The 22,774-nt window shown below is 35.8% G+C and overlaps 1 protein-coding gene across 5 annotated transcripts in view; it reads left to right on the top strand.

Annotated features, from left to right (window-relative positions):
* SLF2 (SMC5-SMC6 complex localization factor 2) overlaps positions 1-22,774 on the top strand; it is a 124,251-nt gene that overhangs the window by 85,212 nt on the left and 16,265 nt on the right. For all 5 annotated transcript variants that reach the window (XM_074233896.1, XM_074233895.1, XM_074233899.1 and 2 more), the window contains 10 exons: positions 1,662-1,705; positions 2,104-2,864; positions 3,782-3,839; positions 7,718-8,220; positions 9,802-9,872; positions 11,344-11,466; positions 12,236-12,403; positions 13,971-14,073; positions 17,523-17,598; positions 18,763-18,901. In XM_074233896.1, coding sequence (XP_074089997.1) covers positions 1,662-1,705; positions 2,104-2,864; positions 3,782-3,839; positions 7,718-8,220; positions 9,802-9,872; positions 11,344-11,466; positions 12,236-12,403; positions 13,971-14,073; positions 17,523-17,598; positions 18,763-18,901 — 2,046 coding nt within the window. The remainder of the gene's footprint in view (positions 1-1,661; positions 1,706-2,103; positions 2,865-3,781; positions 3,840-7,717; positions 8,221-9,801; positions 9,873-11,343; positions 11,467-12,235; positions 12,404-13,970; positions 14,074-17,522; positions 17,599-18,762; positions 18,902-22,774) is intronic.

Below are 22,774 nucleotides of genomic sequence, written 5' to 3'. Positions count from 1 at the left end.
TTCTTTATCGGTAATGATTTAGATCTTTTTTTTTATATGACTAAAGATAGCTTTAATTTCAACTTCTGAAAATTGCTTGTTTGTATCCCTTGATAATTTATCAATTGGGGAATGACTCTTATTTTTATTTGACTCAGTTCTCTATATATTTGAGAAAAATGACCTTAATCAAACAAACTTGCTGTAAAAATTTTTGATATTACTTCATTGTCTATGTATCTTTTATCAAAATGTAATTTTCAGGATTAGCTCACTTTTTTACGTCTATTTATGGTTTTACTTTGTCTGAGATCGGGACTGCTACCCCTGCCTTTTTTTCACATCTGTAGAAGGATAATAGATTATGTTAATCTTCTTATTTAACCCTGTGTGCAAATATTTTCTGCTTCAAATATCTCTTGTAAACAGTATATTGTTTTATTCAGGTTTCTAATCCATTCTGTTATCATTTCCATGTTATGGGTTAACTCATCTTATTTCATGTTCACAGTTATTATGAACTTTTTTCCTTTGGCAACTCTTAAATTATAATTTAGATGGAATTATTTGACTAACTACAGTTGTACAAAAAAGGTAGACATTTGAGCGTTTTTTGTAGGGGTTTTTTTTTCCTTTTATTAAGGCACTTCAGTTCAGGACCTTTGTGTTTTGTTTTGTTTTGTTTTGTTTTGTTTTGTTTTGTTTTGTTTTGCAAGGCTATGGAGTTAAGTGATTTACTGAGGTTACACAGCTAGGTGATTATTAAGTGATTGAGGTCGAATTTGAACTCCAATCCTCCTGACTCCAGGTACAGTGCTCTATCCCTGAGCCACCTAGATGCCTCAGGACATTTGTTAATTGTTAATTACCTTTATTGCCATTTATTATTTTATTCCTATGCAATGATTTTCATTTCTTGTAGTTGTTAACCCTCTAATCCTCTAAGCAGTTTTTGCAATTTTTGCATGCTATGTTTGAGAAATACTAGTATAATCTTTTAACAACAAAAACAATCAGCCAATCTTTCAAGTTTTGACATATTTACATTTAAAATGTTATTCTGCTGAGAGACAGAAAGATATAATGGATAGAGAACTGTGGGTTGATAGAGTTCCCCTGCTTCTCACCATACTGGATATGATTGATGTTGTGAATAATTTTTAACTCTTCATGTTCTAGGCAACTCTTAAGACTGTAAGTTGCTGAGAACATGTAAAATTGTATTGGTAGAGTTACCTTATCTAGAAATCTCTACACCAATGAAATCATAGATCTTGTCCCTGTTGAAAAAATTACCAAAAGCAGCAGTATGTCTTGTTTTAGAGGAGGTAATGGTTTTGTGGGAAAAGCATTGGGTTTTAGAGTTAGAGGTTAGGTTTTTACTCCTCCTATAAGTGTGGATCTTTTTTTTTAAACATTAAAAAGTGGGAATTTGGACTTAATGGCCTGAAGTCACTTTTAGTTCTGATAATACTAGGATCTTTGATCTTAATAACTACAGGTTCTCCATTTAGCCACATTACATTTATTATTGTATTAACAAATGGATTGTTATTGTGAGCCATTTTTAAGGATATTTAAAGATCCTGTCAATGTGGGATTGTCTTTCCTTAGTTCTGAATTATTGAGATTTTATATAATTTAAATTTATAATATTATATCATTTGTGTCTTATTTTTCAGAAATCAGTCAATTACAGATTTCTTCAAACCAATCCCAAAGCAAGGTTTGTATGCTTTTACATAACTTCTTGCTTTTTCTTTTGGTAAGCACTAAAGGCTTTAAAATTATGTAGAATTTTCTGGAATTTGTTTATGGTGTAAAGATACACTGTTCTTCATAAACTTAATAGATTTTAAAAGTAATAAATCTGACATAGTGATGTTTTCCTATACTTAAAATTTATAGTGCTCACAGCGTACATGTTTTGGTCTTTTATATACATAATTCTGATAGAAACAAAGCAATATATTAAAAGCTAAATTGTAATAATGCCTGAAGTCTTAGTGTCTATTTACACTAGGAAATTCTCTTATCTTTATTTGGATCTAACTAAAATTTTACTTTATTCTCATTTTAATCTTTTTTATTTTCTTTTGGTTTTGCTTTTAATTGAATATACAGATAGATTTGTTTTGCACTCACCACAAAAGATAAATCATCAATATGGAAGAGATATAGTATTAAACACTGGTGTAGGACAATTTGGAAGAAAAAGATCCACAACCAAAAGTATGTGTAGAGAGATGCCAATTTCACCCCCCAAAAAGAGCCCTATTAAAGAGGCTTTGATGAGAGGATTTAAAGAGAAAAAAGGAGAAAGAGATGTACCTGAGAGAAACCATTCTCCTGTGATTCAGCATACCCAGTCTTTAGTGGTTGGAAAATCTCTTATTTCTACTTCACATCATTGTTTGTCGAGGAATGAAATGAAAGACCCAAGGAAGCAAGACAGATCTCCAATCAAAATGTTATTACATAATCGTGGAGATGACAGGGAAAAGAAAAAGTATACTGATCCAAAGAAGACAATTACAGATGCTGGAAATTTGGTTTCATCACCAAAACCTGAGATTTTGAGAAGCAGTTCCAGCAAATTTGACAGGAGAAATGACATATCCAGATGCCTAAGATCACAATGTTCTGTGAAAATGCAACAGGAACCAATTATGTCTAGATTTCAGTTGTCTTTAAAATCCTTTTGCAGAGAAAGAGAACTAAAAAAACAGAGGCAGAAACTAGCTAACAATGTCATCACTCCAGAAAAGACTCTTTCAGGAGAAAGCAGCATTTCCTTAGAACTTTATAACAGAGAGACAAAATTCAAACCAGGCCAGGAGCAGACAATACAGAATATTCCAGAAAAAAGCAGACTTTTAAAGCAGGTAAGTGTAGTAAGAAATGAGTAACTTCATTGTAAAGTCTTAGACCTTTTTTAATGCAGAAATTGGTGTTACACAATTATCTTCTTTTGAAGGAGCCTGCAATAGTGAATTTGTCTTAGGTGTTGGTTTACTATCTTTCTTACATCCATCCTTCGGAAGAATACCTAAATTGATACAGAGAAACAAGGTTTTCTCCCCCCCCACACCCAATTACATCCCTAGGTATTGAAAGAATTGGCTAACATGATTGAACTGTTCTCTATAACCTGTGTTAACATTACAGGAAGATTTGAACCATTTTTTAGAAAAACAATGCTATATAACTGTTATTTATTAAATTAAAGAATTTCTCTGTATATCAAATATTTAATTAGACTTGAAATATTCATTAGAGATATGAGATAAGGTGATACTAAACTAGAAAATAAAATTTGCCAAAGAGGAAATAAAATAGAATAAACTTAATAATGGAAAATTAAGTGTCTATGCACTATGTATGCAGAGGAATTAATTATGTCTTTTTTCTTCCATTGGGACAGCTAGGTGACCCAGTGAATAGAATGTCAGACCTGAAGTCAGGAAGATTTATCTGGATAGGTCATTTTACCCTTTTTTGTCTCCATTTCCTCCTCTGAAAATGAGCCAGAGAGGAACATGGCAAACCAAAACAGCATCTTTACTAAGAAAATCCCAAATGGGGTTTTGAAGAGTCAGAAGCCTAGTGTCTTTAAGTCTTATGGTAGCAAAAATGAGATTATTAAACTATAGCTTAAGGATGTTAATAAATTTAAATCTGGCTTTTATATAAAACTTTTCCTACTTCTTATTTCCTAACTCATGTTTTTATTTAAAAAAACAAAACAAAATGGAACATTCACTCACATCTCTTAAAAGTGCCTCTCTCATTTGATTACTAGGAAAATGGATGCTTCTCAAGAAAAAGGTTACATTTTGATTCACTGGAGGCTGCTTCAGGTAATATCATAGTATTAAATAGGATGTGGGGTTGTAAATAAAGGCTTGCTTCTTAGTGACTGCATTTTTTAAGAACAAAATGATCTTCTTGAGAATTTAATTTCCTTTCTAAGTAGGAATTGAAGCTCTTAGATTAGTTAGGAGTGGTAATATGATCTGACAGTAGGAAGTGAAAGCCTGAAATTATTTTATGAAATGTTTGCCCTATTCGTTTACTATTGTGCATCTCAATTCTTCCTTTTCCCCTCCCAAATACCCCCCCCAGGCACTTGAGACAGTATAGCAATAATGGTCAGTTGTGCTTTTCAAATCTGTAAATGACACAAAATTAGAAGGATAATTGAAATTACTTATTAACAAAATCAGGATTCAAAAAAAATCAGTTCATCAAGTGCAAAATGAGGTAAGTGTAACTATATCATCTGAAAAAGATGGGGGGGCGATTCAATGGTTTGCTTAGTGTGAGTCAACAATATGAGGTACTAACTAAAAATATCAAGGTTTCATTTTTTTAAATAGAATTCAGAATGAGAGAAGAGAAAAAAACAATCTGCTCTTCTCAGACAATGTTTGGAGTTAATGTGATCCTTTCTGGCTGCCATGTTTTAAGGGTCATTGATTAGCTAGAATGTCTTCAAAGGAAGAGGACTAGAATGAAGAAGGGCCAGGAGATCCTGAAATCTGTGGGTTTGTTGAAGAAATTGGGGATATTTAGTCTTTTGGTTTTTTTTAGTTTTTTGGGGGGGGGGGTTAGGTTGTTTTTGTTTTTTTTTTTTTGCAAGGCAAATGGGGTTAAGTGGCTTGCCCAAGGCCACACAGCTAGGTAATTATTAAGTGTCTGAGGCCGGATTTGAACTCAGGTACTCCTGACTCCAGGGCCAGTACTCTATCCACTGCGCCACCTAGCCACCCTGGAATATTTAGTCTTGAGGGAAAAACCCCAAAACTTAAAGCTTGTTGTTGTCTTACAGTATTTGAAGGACTATTATATAGAAAAGGAATCTCTTCTATTTTTTTGTAAGATAGATTTATTTTACTTTTGCCCACCAAAGACAGACAGAATTAGGAGTGATGGGTAGAAGATCTGAAAATAAAGATTAAGCTTCTGAAATTACTTGTTTAGGAAGGGTGTCTCCCTTACACAAGTCCTCAGCTAAAGAGTGGGAGAGCACTTGTTGGGGTTGTCAACATGAATAAAATTAAGATTCAAAAAACTTGTGTCTTGCCCATCATCAATTGGCTGATAAATTAAGGTGAAATTTGAACCCAGATCTCTTCTCCATTCAAATCCATTTCTTTTTTCTTTGGTACTCATTATATCTCATTAATTGGGAAACAGTGGCGAGTTATAACCCTGCTTTGCTCTCCTCAGCATGGGCATTGTTTCTATTTCAGATAGAAATTATTAGTTAAATTGTTAATTGTTAAAACTGTCAAGGGCAACTGGGTGTCAAAGTGGATAGAGCACCGGCCCTGGAGTCAGGAGGACCAAAGTTCAAATTTGACCTCAAACACGTAATAAATGCCTAGCTTGTGTGACCTTGGGTAAGTCATTTAACCCCATTGCCTTAAATAAAAACTGTCCCTGTAAGTGACTTACTCAGCCCTTTCAACTAATAGCTTAAATTTCTTCCTTAATAATCCTCATTCTGATGGATTGTTCAGTCTCTTTTATGAATAGTGAAGGGATTTCATATTGTTGTTCACTGCATGACAAGTCTAGGAAGAAATTTGCACTAATATGACAGTTGACTGCCTTTTTGCAACCTTAAACTTCCAATTAGGACAGATCTGTTAATCTATCCCAAATTTCCTTATATTTTTCTTGTCCTCCTAGTCTTGTCCCATATCAGCTATTTGTGATCTTGTTTTAACAACACACTTAAGACAACTTGGTGGTGCAGTGAATAGTGGCAGGTTTGGATTTAAGAAGACCTGAGATCAAATGGAGCCTCAGAAACTTCCTAGTTATGTGACCCTGGACAAGTCCCTTGTACTTAGTCTCAGATTCTTTATCTATAATAGTTCTGATATCAAAAAAAAATAGCTCTGATATCTCAAGAAAACTCAAATGGGGGCGGCTAGGTGGCATAGTGGATAAAGCACCGGCCTTGGGGTCAGGAGTCCCTGGGTTCAAATCCAGTCTCAGACACTTCATAATTACCTAGCTGTGTGGCCTTGGGCAAGCCACTTAACCCCATTTGCCTTGCAAAAACCTTTAAAAAAAATTAAAAGAAAACTCAAATGGGTCACAAAGAGTCAGGCATATCTGAAATGACTGAAAAAACAGCACTGTGACTTATATGACTAAAATGACTGAACAACAACAAAGCACTTAATCCATTGAAAACAATAATTCTGACTCATTTTTCTCAGTCAAGAAATGGAAGTACCTGTAATGTAGGAAAGAAATGTATATACGGGCAAATTGAAATAGAATTGAGAAATTTTAATAATTGGATGAAATACATTTTATGTCCTAGATTATCCTGATTTAGGGATATGACCTAATCAAATTATCCAGATACGTAACTATTTTTTTTTTGTAAGGCAACAGGGTTAAGTGGCTTGCCCAAGGCCACACAGCTAGGTAATTATGAAGTGTCTGAGGCCGGATTTGAACTCAGGTACACCTGACCCCAGGGCCAATGCTCTATCCACTGTGCCACCTAGCCACCCCCAGATACTTAACTTTTCATACCTGTAAGGCAACATGTTATAAGGGAAAGAAGCTAGGGTCGTGAACTGTGACCCCAGCTCTCTTATGTGACTTTATCCTCTCCAGGTCTATAAAATAGTAGTTGAAATAACCAGATTTTTATTTTACTGGAGTATAATGGAAAGTAAATGAGTTGAGCTCCTCAAATGATCATTATTTGTATAACTTTGGATAAATCTCTCCACTTCTGTGGGCAAGAACTTAGTTCTTATGTCTGCTATATGAGAGATGATGAGGTAGAGTATTAGGACCTGACTTCAAATCCTATCTCTGACACATCTTGACTATGTGACCTTATCTTCACTTATCCTTTCAGTACTCTAGACAACTTTCTAAGGCTGTCATTTGAAAAGTAGGTATTGATCTATACTAGTAGAAAGAATTTTCTTACTGTTATTAGCTATACTAATGAAAACAGAAGTCAGGTTCAAAAAAAGCAAAACAAAATAATGAAAGGCACACATTAGAAAATTGCAAGTCCAGACAGCACTTTTAAAAGAAATGATATGCTAGATGCTGAGTGTACAAAGCCTTGGAGGCAGTGGATAGAGCACCAATCCTGGAGTCAAGAGGACCTAAGTTCAAATATGACCTCAGACTTTTTTTTTTTGGCAAGGCAAATGGGGTTAAGTGGCTTGCCCAAGACCACACAGCTAGGTAATTATTAAGTGTCTGAGACCGGATTTGAACCCAGGTACTCCTGACTCCAGGGCCAGTGCTTTATCCACTGCACCACCTAGCCACCCCAATGACCTCAGACTTTAATAATTACCTAGCTGTGTGGCCTTGGGCAAGTCACTTAACTCCATTGCCTTGCAAAAAAAAAGAAAATACAAAGACTTTCAAGCTTGAATACTGGATTTAAAGGTCAGTACATAGCACTTAACTCTTAAAGTATAGTATATTTAAAGCTAACCTCAGCAAGACCTGGGCTAAACTTCTGGTGCCAAGCTACTTATGAGGAAGTAATGACCAGATTTAAATCTCATAGAAAATTAGTGGTGGGAATTCTGGTTATATTTTTATGCACAGCACTGACCTTTATCTCACAGACAGCTACAGATTTAAAACCAATATTAGCCCTCAGGAAAAATAAAACTTTGTGCAGTTTTGACATCAAATAAAATGAATCACTCACTTTCTCCTTTATATATTTTAGATGCTGAATCATCTGGGATGTCAGATATTAAAACATGCATTATTTCATCTTCTGAAAAAGAGAGAGTCACCTTATCTACAGCATCTATTGGGTATTCTTCTGTGTCACCCAGTATCAAAAAACAAAGACAGAAGAATTACAAAGATATTACAAATACAGATTCTATGAAAACATCTAGTAAATCTTTGCCTTTTCAAAACAACAGTATTACCAAGTGTTCTCCAGCTATTCTTGAAGATGTTGTTTTGTGCAGCCCAAGCATTTCAAGGCCACATAACAACTTAGAAAAGTCCAGTTCCCCTAGTGGTTCACCAAGGAAAAAACTAAAAGTTTATTTTGATAGCGATGAGGAAAATTTTGATTGCAACCTGGAAAGTGATGGGGAAGATGTTGTATTAAAACCACTGCAACAAATCATGTCTTTGGACTCCAGTCAGTCTTCAACTCCAGAAAAATCTTTTGTTCTTACAGAAAAGCCTAGAGAATTATCATCAGACAATTCAGTAAGTGGTTCCTTTTTGTTGGTATTTGTTGCCATTTGTTGGAAAGAGGGAAAGTAGGTTAAGGAAAAAGTTTTCTTAAATTCTGGGTTTATTATATTACTTCTAATTGGGCAAATTAATTTCCTGCATATTTTTAGTTTTTATACTTCATAAGTATAGTCTGTATTAGAATATAGAGGTGTCATTAGAATTGTAGAGGCTGCAAGTCAGCAAGATCCTTCAGTCTTTTTATTTTGAATTTTACAATTTTTCCCCCTAATCTCACTTCCCTCCCCCACCCCCCACAGAAGGCAGCCTGTTAATTTTTACATTGTTTCCATGGTGTACATTGATCTAAGTTGAATGTGATGAGAGAGAAATCATATCCTTAAGGAAGAAAAATAAAGTATAAGATAGCAAAATTATATAATAATGGGTTTTTTCCCTAAATTGAAAGCTATAAAATAGTGTTTGGCCTTTGTTCAAACTCCACAATTATTCTCTGGATATAGATGGTATTCTTTGTCACAGATAGCCCAAAATTGTCCCTGATTGTTACACTGATGGAATGAGCAAATCCATTAAGATTGATCATCATCCCCATGTTGCTGTTAAGGTGTACAATGTTCTGGTTGTGCTCATCTCACTTGGCATCAATTCATGCAGATCTTTCCGGGCTTCCCTGAATTCCCATCCCTCTTGATTTATAACACAATAGTGTTCCATAATGTACATATACCACAATTTGTTCAGCCATTCCTCAATTGATGGACATTTTCCATTTCTTAGCCACCATAAACAGGGCTGCTATGAATTTTTTTTGTACAGGTGATGTTTTTACCCTTTTTCATGATATCTTCAGGGTATAGACCCTGTAAGTGGTATTGCTGCATCAAAGGGTATGCACATTTTTATTCCCTTTGGGCATAATTTCAAATTTTTCTCCAGAAAAGTTGGATGAGTTCACAGCTCCACCAACAATGCATTAGAGTCCCAGATTTCCCACATCCCTTCTAATATTGATCCTTGTCCTCTCTGGTTATATTGGCCAGTCTGAGAGGTGTGAGGTGGTATCTCAGAGATGCTTTAATTTGCATTTCTCTGATAAATAGTGGTTTAGAGCAGTTTTTCATATGACCATGGAAGATCCTTCATTCTTGAGAGAAGAACTGAATTAATTCTAAAATGTTTGGTTTTGAAATTCATTTGTTAGATAGGCTACTTATAAACTCATTTTGCATGTTAACACAACTTTAGAATTTGTGATTTAATGAACTCAAGATATAATTAAGAAATAGCAATGAGATATGAGATAAACACTGAGGTCTTGATTTTATGGGTTCAGTTTTTTTTATGAACAAGGTTAGTAATGCTGTATAAATAAGAAAAAGATGGATTATTGAGCATCTTAGTATTAAAATCCCTAACTTGATAGTAGTGTTCAAAGTCTCTTTAAAGAGAGATGTCTATTTTAATATGCATAGAAAGCTTGAAATAGAAAATGATCTTTCTAATCCCTGAATACTAACTCCCCAAAAAGCCAAGTTCTGTTATTAAAAAACTATGTTGTAAAGTATAATTCAAATTTTCTTTTCATTGTAGGTAAGTGTTCGTTACCAGTGTTTTGAGAACAGTTTAGAGCGCCTAGCAAAGGAGAACGAAAATCCTCCAAGGTTAGCACTGCACTTTATTTGATTAGATTGACCATCATTCATACAGAATTATGGCTTTCTTGAGCCCAAGATTGTGTGATTGTGGACCACACTTTCTTGACCAGAGTAACATTCACATGATTTGTATACATGAACAAGAGATTCAGTTTTTCTAGCTTCCTTTGTCCTTCATTCTTTTTTTGTTTTTTGGTTTTTTTAACAAGGCATTGGGGTTAAGTGACTTGCCCAAGGTCACCCAGCTAGGTAATTTTTTAAGTGTTTGAGGCTGGATTTGAACTCAGGCCCTCCTGATTCCAGGGCCAATACTTTGTGTACCTTCCTTTGTCTACAAAGATATCCAGGATAAATAGTTAACTGCATTTATGGTGGCATCATGATCTCTTAAATCCTTACTTGAGGGTACTAGTGGTAAAGTATGTGTCTCTTTAGTTGATAGAGAAACAATGGACAACAGTTGCAAAATGAATCATATCCTGTTGATATACAACACCTAGCTCATTGTACATAGCCATTGTGTTGGCTTGTTTTGCTTGGCTATTCCATGAGGGGGTAATAATATGTTTCAAAGAAGGGTTCATTTGGTTGGAGATTGGTCATCTTTGGGAAATGATAATGGCCATAAGAAAGAAAAACATACATTAATTATTTGCTTTAAAAAAAGTGGGCTCTCTTCACTTAGTATCAACTTCTTTGAGATACACTCTCTTATAGACTCTAAAGCTTATTTTAAAATAGAATATTACATTATTAAATGATACTGTAAAATAATTTTTGTTTCCTATAACAATAACATTGGATTGATAGGGTTTTGGATTGATAATGATAAGCCTTTGGAGCAAGAGCATAAGTAAGAATTGTTTTTATATTTCACTGCTAATTGTACAATGGTAACTGATATGATTTCTGCTTTTAAAAGTTGATTTTTGCTTGTTGACTCTAGTTATATATTTGATGGTCTGTAGAAAATTTGATTTAAAAAACTTACTTTGATTAAAAAACTTACACATACTGAGAAATTCAGTTAACATTCTAGACAAGTTTTTATTATTTGACCAATATAAAATAAAGGAATACATGATAAAAGTCACATGTAAACAAATCAGTGGTCTCTATTCCCTTGGACTTTTTACTCCCATTGTCATAAATAATTTAGAAACATTGATGGTAATATTGAACTATTGGAAGGTATAGAAAAATCTGTTGGAAGATTATATTACTGTAGTCCTTTTAAAAATACTAGTAACTGGGAATAAGAGCACCCAGTTTATAGACTTGAAAATTGAACTATAATGCATTTTATATTTTGCTTTTAACTATAGCTTAGTATCCTGTACAATGACTTCAATTTGTTACATAGCAAAATATTTTATAATAAAGAGTTTCTTATATGTTATAGCCCATCATAAAAATTGAGAGGTCTTTAAAATATAAATCATGTTTATCATGTCATTTTTTTTTTTACTTCTCCTAGGTCAGATGAATGGGAAAAAGAGCTAAAGGAAGATTTAGTGAAAGGCCAGGGAATAAGATTCCTAAGTGAGGCAGAAGAGACAGAAAATCCAGATGACACTGGAGAACTTCAAGAGGAACATAAGTAAAAAGCTTTTTATAAATATTCACTTACATTTCAGTTTTTCTATATAGTATTTAGTCAACAAAACTATTGCCTCTTCATGATAGGATTCCATGAGGGGGTAATAACATGAAGGACCATTTCCCAGTGCATTGATTTTCTGATTCATTTCGACTTTTTTCTCAGAGATTGTGCTAACAGCAAAAAGAGAAGCCTATTTACAAACCCCATGTCCTACATTTAAGTGAAGGATTGACTTAAATCATTAGGCTAGGGGCTGCACTGTGTAGTCAAGAAAAAAATGACTGACTTAAATCTGAAAAAACCTGAATCTGAATAACCTCTCTTGAGCCTCAGTTTTCTCTTCCATACAGAGTGGTTAAGAGAAAAGTGCTTTGCAAAATTTTAGAACCTGATATAAATGTGAATCATCATTGAAAATTTTCTTAATATCAGTTTTATAAAGACATTACAGCTACTTTCACATTTTGTAGATGAACTGAGCCCTGACAAATGAAGGTACTTGCCCATATCATGTACCCAGTTGGTATAAGAGCCCAGGCTGAAACTGAGTTCCTGACAAGCTGGTGGTACTCTGGTGGACTTTGCTCCCTCCAAACTCAATCTGAGCAAATCTTTAATTCTTAGTTCTTCATTAAATTGATAAAAATGAAACATCAGAAGATGCAGAAATTGATATTTGCCTGAATTCTTCATTGTATTTTAATACTGTTTAGTCCTCAATAATGCTTGTTTTTTTTTTTTGTTTTTTGCCTTTTTTTTTTAATAGGGAGTTTTTAAGGAAATTCTTCATTGCTCTTGATACTATTCCTGATTGCCATCCTGGTGAAGAAATATTTCACTGTTTCGATTATGGGAAAATTTTCAATCAGCATACATTGGACTTAAGGGACTGTAATTTTGTTCCAAAGAATGCTATTGAAGATCTTATCCTTAAGTAAGGAGAACAACCAAAAACGTTTACAATGTAAAATAAAAAATATTATACATGTAGAAACCTTGTAATTATACTTTGGTCTTAAGTGCTATTCTTCTAAAAGGGAGATTGCGTTTTATAACCTATCTAGTATACTCTTATTTACTTTGCTTCACATATTGCCTGATTAATAATAATAGAAGGTGGCAAATCAGTTCATCATGTCACTTATCGAAGTTGATGCAGTCTGTTCCAGGAAGTCTCTTCCTGTAGATAATGAGTTCCAGGGAGTCTAGCTTAATATTGTCATTCCTTAGCTGGGGAGATTGAAAATTTAAAAATCCCAAGCTGAAAGAGTGAATGGCAGTTAAACATTAATCTTCATGAGCTTTTTTCCTTCTCAAGTAGGTTTCTTTCCCCAAGCTGCTGGTATCTTCCCCTCTGACCACCAGTAGTCCTGGCATGTTTACTGATATGTTGCAAATAGAGACTAATTTCAAGCTGTTCTGTAGGTGAATCAAAGACAAACCAAAGAGCATAGAAAATGGCATGTTTCTACTTGACTAAGATGTAGAAATAGCTGTCTAGGAAGTTATATAACTGAAAGGTAACAGATATTTTAGGATCATAAAATGGAGAGCTGTAAGGGACCTTTTTTGTCGTCCTCTTTCCAGGCCAGCTCTTTCATTTTACAGATGAAGAAAGTAAGACTAAAGAGGTGGAGGGACCATAAGTAGCAGAGCCAAGATCGAGGTGCTCTGCTTCCACCATCATCTGCTCTTGCCACTGTACCTTTCTAACATGTAGCTGATAACTGCTTGGCTGGGGATAGGGCTGCACATGATATGTGATGGTCCAGCAGATTAAAGAGAGTCTGAAGTAACTGTGAGTAGAGATTGAAGGGGTTAACTCTCATACAAGAGGATTCAGGGTAGAGATTTTGTTGAGTTAAATAGAAGTTAACCTCCTTACTTATATTAGGGACCTATCTTACCTTACTAACTTGGTTTGTCCTGAGTTTTTATAACAACAGCTTCACCACTTTAATTGAATTAGAAAAGAGAGGTGTGTTTGTCCACAAGCAGTCTAAACTAGAAGGAGTGGAGTAATCTGTGTAGATTGTTTCACTAGAGTGGAGACCAGACTAGAGAAGAACTAGGTGGCAGTGAAGAGGGAGGAGGGAGCTGATCCCCAGTTTGCTCTGTGATAGGCCTTTACATAAGGAAAACCTTATAGAACAAGCTTGGGGACTAGACTGTAGCCCATCCCTCTTCCATCTCCAAGCCATTTTATAGAGAATGGGTTGCTCCTAGTGCTTTCTTAGAAGCTTCAGTCACTACAGTAATCAGTCAGTTCCAATTATTCCCTTGGAACAGAGCCATTAACTACCAAATCCAAACAGACCCTAAACCATCAAAAGTAGATTGTATTTGAACAAGTTCTGTGTTTATGACAGATATTGTTAACCAACTACAGACGAAGAGATCACTTTGTTCTCTAGCTAGATCAGAACAAGGACCTTTTTCATTTTCAGTTGAATGTTACCTTAATGTTCTAGGGTATAATATTGGTTTCCCTTGTTTTATAGATCAGGAAAAACACAGCAGATTTTTTTATCAACACAAGGGTATCTCAGCATTGCCTATCACTGCATCCAATGTCCTATACCTGTGTTAAAGTGGCTGTTTCAGGTAAGAGAAATGTGTTTGCTTCATCTTTTGGGTTACCTTCTTTTATGGGATTATAAATTCTTTGAAGACAAGGAACTATGTTTTATTAGCCTTTTATCCACCATAGCATCTAGCACAATAACTTATACAAAGCAAGAGCTAGATATATTTGTTTGAATGAGATTAAGATCATTAGAAAGATAATAGAGAATAAGAAACATTAGCCTAAAACAGCTAACAGCATTTATGAAGTCTTTGCTGTACGCTAGCTCTTCTTAGGCACTGGGGAGACTAAGACAAGTGTAAATTCAAATAGAAATATAATGGAGTTTGGGGGAAGGACACTATCAGCTGAGAACATCAGGAAAGTCCTCGTGTTTTTTTTTTAACTTTTTATTAATCTATTTAATGTTCCAATGCATTAAATTGATAAGAACATCATAAATAGTTTTGTGTTTTAAATTTTTCCCCCTTCTTCCCTTTCTTGCCCCTCCAAGACAGCAAGTAATTTGTTATAGATTGTGCATGTATATTTATGTTAGGCAAGTTTTCATATTATTCGTGTTGTGAAAGAAGAAGCAGAACAAAAGGGAAAAAACATGAGAAAGAAAAAAGCAAATTTAAAGAAGGGAAAATAGTATACTTTGGCTTGTGTAGTTTTTTCCTCTGGATGTGAATAGCATTTTCCATCACAAGTTTTTTGGAATTGACCTTGATCAGTGTCTTGCTGAGAAGAGTGAAGTCCATTTTTTTTTTTTTGGTTTTGCAAGGCAAATTGAGGTCACACTTGCCCAAGGTCACATAGCTAGGTAATTATTAAGTGTCTGGGGCTGAATTTGAACTCAGGTCCTGCTGATTCCAGGGCTGGTATTCTATCCACTACACCACCTAGCTGCCCCCTTAAGTCTATCATAGTTGATCATCACACAATGTTGATGTGCACAATGTTTCCCTGGTTCTGCTCACTTTACTCACAGCATCAATTCATGTAAATCTCCAATCAAACTGCTCATCATATTCTCCTCAGTATTTTCTTCTTTCCAGGTTTCTGTTACATAAGCAATTTGCTTCTTTCTTGGAAACAAGCTTGGAGATAATGAGTGATATAATGAAGACTGTGATAATAGTAAAATAATTATTGCTTAATAGTGAGGAAACCTGAGTTCTGGTTGTAGTTGTAGTTCTTTTACTAACTAGGCAGCTAGGTGGAGCAGTGTAAAGAAAGTTGGGCCTGGAGTCTGGAATACCTGAGTTCAAATAAGAACTCAGACACTTCCTAACTGTATGATTCTGGGAAGTCACTTCACCCTGTTTGCTTCAGTTTACTCATCTGGAACATGTTCTGGAGAAGAAAATAGAAAATTCAATGTCTTTGCCAATAATACCCCAAATGGGAACCTGAAGAGTCACATATAACTGAAATGACTGAACAGTGAAGCACGGTGATTTTGGACAAAACATTTAGACTAATATGAACATTAATTTCCTTTTATTTGAAAGGATTGAGATAGACCAGTTGATCTCCAAGGTCTCTTTTAACTCTTAACATTTTAGGATTATTTGATATGCTTGAGAAGTTTTAAGAGTTATAAGGGAAATTAGAGATTATCTAGTCCAGTCCCCTTATTTTACAGATGAGGTAGCTGAAGCCAAAAGAGGAAGTGACTGCCAGTGCCCTGCTGCTAGTTGGAGATAGAGTCAAGAGCAGCACCTAATCTCATCTCCTAATCCAATAAACCTTTTCCTAGAGTGCTGCTAAAATTAGAATTGGAAAGGATCTATCTTCAACTTCCCTAAGTCTCCATTGTTCTCCATTTTTCCTTCTAACATATTTTCTGGATTCTTTCTTCTGGTTGATCTCTGGGTTTTCAGTGTCTTCCTTAGTATATAATTGAATATAATGTTCCAAAGACCAGTAGAGCCTCCCGTGTTGCTGAACTCATAATTACTGTGATTGATTTGAATAGATTTTATATTGTTTCCATTTTGCTCTCTCTAATCACTTAGGGTTATGTAAAACCTGAATACTTCCTGTAAATTATCATTTTTAATTCCATAAACAAAACTTAAGCTGATCTAATAGTAACTACTGGTGGTCAACTAAAACCTTGAATTTTTTTTTTCCACGTACTGCTATCAAGCCAGGTTTCCTTTACCCTATCCTTAAGTAATAGATTTTTTAAAACTCTAAGCTTAAAAACTTGACAGCTATCCTTGTTGCTCTGTCTCATAGAGTCATAGGTTGTTAGATCTGAAAAGAGACTGAAAGGGGGTGGCTAGGTGGCGCAGTGGATAGAGCACTGGCCCTGGAGTCAGGAGTACCTGGGTTCAAATCTGGTCTCAGACACTTAATAATTTAATTACCTAGCTGTGTGGCCTTGGGCAAGCCACTTAATCCCATGTACCTTGCAGAAACTAAAGAGAGAGAGAGAGAGAGAGAGAAAGCTCATCCCTCTAACACGTCGTTTTATAGGTGAAGAAACTCTGGTCTGGAGAAGGGAAGTCATTTGCTCATGATTGCACAGCTAGTCAGTGGCAGAAATGACCATTTATCCTTTTCAATCCAGCCCATTAGGGATCTTGAACCTGTTTTCTGCTGTCTATTGTAGAGCTGCCCCTCTCACCTTTCTGTCTCTGGCAGATTTGGATAGACTGGCCATCTACCTTTTATCTCCAAGTACTTGACAAAACTATCAAACAGCAAGGGGTGTCAATTAGTGACTACTTTGGATCCAGCCATTCATTTATTTCCAAGTTTATCTAAGTGTAATCTGAGTTAAGTGTTGAATCTCCATTCTGTCCACAAATATACTAAAAGAGACCTTGTCAGATATTTTAATTAGATACCATTCATCCTTAGGTCCATCAGTCTAATGACTGCAAAAAATAGCAAAACAAAATAAAAATGACATATCATGCTCTTGACTTGTTAAACAAAGCCTGTTGAGGCAGCTAGGTGGTGCAGTGGATAGAGCACCAGCCCTGGAGTCAGAAGGACCTGAGTTCAAATCCAGTCTCAGACACTTAATAATTACCTAGCTGTGTGGCCTTGGGCAAGTCACTTAACCCCACAGCCTTTCAAAGAATAAAACAAAACTAAAAAAACCTAAACAAAGCCTGTTAAACTCTTCAAATCCTTTTCTGATCAGTTGCATCTCCTATTTTGTGCTGCTTCCCCTATCAAAGCATCTGTGTCTGAGACATTCTGACTGTGCCAGTCCCTTTTTGAGTGCCTTATACCATGTTCTGTCTTCTGTGGTTTTGCTACTTAAAAATTGTTTATCATATTGTGCCCTGATAATGTTATATCACTGCCTCCCTCCTTTGACTGAGACCAAAGTCTGTTGCCTTTAGCTTTATCACACATAATACTTTTTTGGCTCTCATTACAAAAATACAAGAAATTGTCATGGTTTCAGTTGTGCTCCTCTCAATTTTGTGTAAATAAATTAATGATTTTCTTTTTACAGATGATGTCTGTTCACACAGACTATGTTGTTTCTATACAGCTTTTGAATACATTGATAGACATAACAATTAGAAATGGTAAGTAAGTATGCAGCTATATTCTTTCTATTTTGTCAGTATAGAGCTGTAGGATGCTGCCTACTGTGGGACTCTTATGTCAGGGGCAGGGGGAAAGAAAAGAGGAGAATAAGAATTTATATAGTGCCTACTATATGCCAGGAATTATGTTAAGTGTATTTAAAAAAAACAAATATTATCCCATTTAATTCTTAAAACAACCCTATGAGGTAGATGCTCTTATTTTCTCCCATTTATATTTGAGGAAGCTGAGGCAAACAGGATAAGCAACTTGCTCAGGGTTCACATTGCGAGAAAGTGTTTGAGGCAAGACTTGAACTGAGGTTTTCCTGACTCTAGGCCAACACCTTATCCTCTGTGCCACCAGCTGCCTCTGTAGAGGATTAAGTATGTTTTAGTGATTTAAATTGCTTGTCTAATTTTAAAATGTGTAGTAATGGAATGAGGTGCTCATGACCTGTTCCTGATCAAAGTTAAAAAGAGGATCTGTGTGTTCCAGTTGTAGAGGAGAAAAGAGTTTCCAAATCATTTAAGTGACAGCCCTAATTGGGTAATTTCCCAGCTTGTGGGTTGCTTTGCCAGAAGTGTTGGTATAATTGGAAGTTAAAAATTAATTGGGATGTAGTCAACAGCAACAAACAGTATTACACTGAGAAACAGATTGGCATCATGCACCGTGATAAGGATAACAGTTGTAGGCCAGTTTAATTTTTTTCTAGAGGATGAAATTGCTGTTTTTGAGAGAAGATTTCTGCATATAGCACCATGTTCTTGTTTACCTGTGGATTATATCTAAGTCTGTAGAAGGTGATTTACCTTCAATTTGGTAATAGTTGGAGCTCAAGAGCAATATTATTTTAAGTCTAGTTAAACATTGGTTTACTAAACTTAGAACTAATTACTACTATAACTTGAATTTTAGTAAATGTGGTTGAACAAACAGCAAAGAATGGTTTTCTGTAATTCAATCATAGGCTTTCCAGATAAAGCATTGACGTTTCCATTGCTTTTAGAGTTCTCTAAAATTAATTTATTTACTATAAAATCTTGGTTTTTGATGTTAAATTTCACTATGAAACTGTGAGATAGCATATGAAAAATATTTTTCAAGTTTGGGAAAGTATCTGCAATAGTCAAACTAATATTTTCTCTTCTTTTCTCTAGATGCTGCTAGTGGCTCATCAGTTTGGCCTTGGATTCCATCACTGTTTGATATAGCAACTGTGTTTGTCAACATGGGAGTTAGTTTTAAGTGTTTATTTCCTGTGCAGAATCTTCAGCCTGTCTTTAATGAAGATATTTTGTAAGTTTTTTTGTAGATAATTAGCAGTTTACTGGCACTGATGTTTGGGGCTAGGAAGACTACTTTTTTAAACTGCTAAAGAAAGGTTTTATGTTTTTATTATTTTTTATTTTTTTTTGCAAGGCAAATGGGGTTAAGTGGCTTGCCCAAGGCCACACAGCTAGGTAATTTTTAAGTGTCTGAGACCAGATTTGAACCCAGGTACTCCTGATTCCAGGGCTGGTGCTTTATCCACTGCACCACCTAGCCGCCCCTTTTAAATTGTTTTTATAGAAAATTGTGTTTCACCTGATTTTCTTGCCTACCCAGTGTATAGAACATAGATGGAAATGTAACACAAGGATTTCTGAAGCATAATACAGTTAGAAACTCAGTTCTTGTTATGTCATGTTAAAGTTGTTGATCCCAATAAGTCTTTCTTGTCTATTATAAGTAGATTGTGGAGACAACTGCGTGGCGCAGTGGATAGAGTACCGGCCCTGGAGTCAGGAGTACCTGAGTTCAAATCCAGTCTCAGGTACTTAATAATTAGCCACTTAACCCCATTTGCCTTGCAAAAAAAAAAGTGGATTGTGACCAGAAGAGGGGTTTGGTTTAAGTGAATTTGAAAGGGTCTAGGACTTGTAGTTCCTGTTGAGAACCAAGCATTAGTAGATTGAGTACTGAAAGTTCTTGCTTTATGTAAGTGGACTGTTCTGTAGGGTTCTACTTAAAGTAATTTTTATGTAATTCAAAAATGGATATGGGAAAGGGAGGGAGGCACACTTGCCTGTGGAGGGAAAAGACTGAAGGAGTCAGAACATGATTCAAGAACACATTGAGGCTGGGTACAGAGAAGTGAGATCAGGAAGGGACTTGAGAGGATGAGCATGATGGGGTCAGATGCTAAAGTGGAGAGGACAGGCAGCATGCAGGGGCAGGGACAGACACCGAAAGAAGAATAGAAGACCAACATTTTGGTGTAGCAGAATAAAGTTCTCTTCTCTTGTTGCTAGAGTTTCTCTGCTGTGAAAAAGATGGTAGACTGTCTGTTCTGCTTTCACTTGGAATTTTTTTTTTTTTTGCTTTTTTGTTTGTTTTGAGGGGGACTTTGGAGATCATAGAGCCCCAAGCTGAGGGACAAGAATGGAGAGGACTTAGTACTCTGGGGTTTTTTGGAATGGAGATTTATTTCAGAATTCCCCAGTTGCCTTGCAAAAAAACCTAAAAAAAAAAAAAAAAGAACCCATACCATTTTCAAGATATTTCCAAAGTTTTCTTGCCTTGCATCAGATATTTTTTACTGCCATTTAAAAGACTTTTTTTTTTTAGTTTTTGCAAGGCAATGGGGGTTAAGTGGCTTGTCCAAGGCCACACAACTAGGTAATTATGTGTCTGAGGCCGGATTTGAACTCAGGTACTTCTGACTCAAGGGCCGGTGCTCTATCCACTGTGCCACCTAGCTGCCCCTAAAAGAGACTTTTAATAACCTTCTTGGACAAATGTGGTATGAAGATCAACAAAAGTAATTCCTTTATCTTTAGCAGTTAAAGAGATTTTTTTTTTATCCAGTGACATTTTAACATAATAAGAGCACTGGCCTAGAAGTTGAGTCTAGTCCAGTTTTAGCATTTAGTTAGTTATAATTCTGTAAACTACATTCAGATCACTGCCCTTTGCATGGGCTCTGTAGCACTAGTAAATACATTGAAAATACTCCATAATTAAAATTAATCCATAATTTAGTTGTTTTGCTTAGGCTAGTTGCCATGCTCAGTTTCTTTAATGCTGCCCTTATTAAAATGCTAGATTCTCTTGACCCTTTAACTTGTAGTTAATAATGGCTGTGCAAAGTTCATTCTGACCATCCATGTTGTTCTTTACTCCTTATCCATAGAGGAGCATTGGGAAAATTACAAACCATGGATAAATTGGGCAGCAGCCATCCTGCCAAACCTCTTACTGCTATGCTCAGTGTCCTGTTTTTCATCAGCTTCAAAGATTGCTTAGCATTTGTCCCACCAGTGGCTATTCCCAGGGCATTGTGTATGGTAGTTTTAATAGTGGAGGTAGGGATGTAAATAAACATCCTTCATCTTTTTCAAACCCTCACTTCCACTGTCTTTCAACATTGCAAGTACAATGATCTCTTTACTAAGATTCCCCAGATGAGAACTCCTTCCTTTCCTTTTTACCTCAGCTTTTCTCCCTCTCTATCTTATCTTTTCTGTTTCAAACTAAGTGAGATATTTCCTTATTCCAGCACTGATCAGTTGCTATTCCCTTTTATCTTTTTTACTTATTTACTTATTTACTTACTTAGTTGTTTGTTTGTTTTTTTGCAAGGCAAATGGGGTTAAGTTGCTTGCCCAAGGCCACACAACTTGGTAATTATTAAGTGTTGGAGGCCAGATTTGAACTCAGGTACTCCTGACTCCAGGGCTAGTGCTCTATCCACTATACCACCTAGCTGCTGCCCTCCCCCCCTTTACCTTTTTGACCTTATTTTTCCAGGCAAAATCTCTCATATGGCAGCAAGGTTGTGCAGGTGATAGAATGGTTGGGCCTCTAGACAGGAAGACTTGATTTCAGTTGTGGCCTCAAAAGTCACTTAATCTTTTTTATCTCAGTTGCCTCAACTGTAAAATGGGATGATAATAGTACCCAACTCAAGATCAAATGAGGTCATTTTTGCAAAGTACTTAGCATAGAGCCTGGCACATAATAAGTAAGATATAAATAGTAATTGTTATGTTATTAATTTTTATGTTCACTTTTTTTCTCATAAACATGGGCAGTTTTACTTCTAAGGCTTTCATATGAACCTGCTAGCAGCCTTCTAACTACCATCTTGTTTTTTTAATTTATAACCCTTTTGGAAAGGCAATCAGAGTTAAGTGACTTGGCCAGAGTCACACAACTAGCAAGTGTCAAGTGGGTAAGGCTGGATTTGAACTCGGGTCCTCCTGACTCCAGCGCCAAGGTTCTGCCACCTAGCTGCCCCCCAGACTGGTTTCCTAATTGATTTATGATCCTGACTTCTCTGTCTACCTCCAGCATCTTTTTTTCCCCAATTCATCATATCCACTAAGTGGCTGATGAATTTTCTTTTCTTTTTTTTTTCTTTTTTTTCTTTTTTTTTAGGTTTTTGCAAGGCAAATGGGGTTAAGTGGCTTGCCCAAGGCCACACAGCTAGGTAATTATTAAGTGTTTGAGACTGGATTTGAACCCAGGTATTCCTGACTCCAGGGCCGGTGCTTTTTCCATTGCGCCACCTAGCCTCCCCTGATGAATTTTCTTAAAGCATAGTTATGATCATATTACTCCTTTGCCTAAAAACTCTTAATGACTCTCATTTCCTCAATTCCTAAAATCTCCAGTTCATTAGTCTGTCATTCAGGGTCTTCAACATTCTAACCCCTTTTAATGTCTTAGCTTCCATTTACATAGAATATGCTTTTATTTTCTTGCCTCCTTTCATTCTGTTCCCTCATATAGCCACCCAACTCTGGTTAAGCCCTCCTCACCTCTCATCTGGAGTATAGAAAGAACTTTCTAATTATTCTCCCAGCCTTTTTTCTCTTTTCCCATTCCACTTCATTCAGACTGCCCCCTAAGTTGATGTGAACAACACATGGATGTGCACACAGGTGCACATACTTCCAGTGTTTTTCTATTACTTCTATAGAGCCAGACATGAGTTCACACCCTCAAAGGGTCTTAGTTTTCTGGCCTCATTACATATTATTTCCTGCAGTGTCTTTTCATTCTAGCTACTTTGCCTTTGCTCTGTCTCTCTTGCTTCTGTTATACACTCCTTTCTTACCTACACTCTTTAGGATCCTTGATTCTTCAGTCCAAAGATTCTTCCTCTTTGGGATTCCTTTCTTGATC

The sequence above is a fragment of the Macrotis lagotis genome, chromosome 4 (genome assembly GCF_037893015.1).
Source record: "Macrotis lagotis isolate mMagLag1 chromosome 4, bilby.v1.9.chrom.fasta, whole genome shotgun sequence".
Lineage (NCBI taxonomy): Eukaryota > Metazoa > Chordata > Mammalia > Peramelemorphia > Peramelidae > Macrotis > Macrotis lagotis.
Note: the sequence above shows the minus strand (reverse complement) of the source record. Positions and strands in the feature narration are given on the sequence as shown.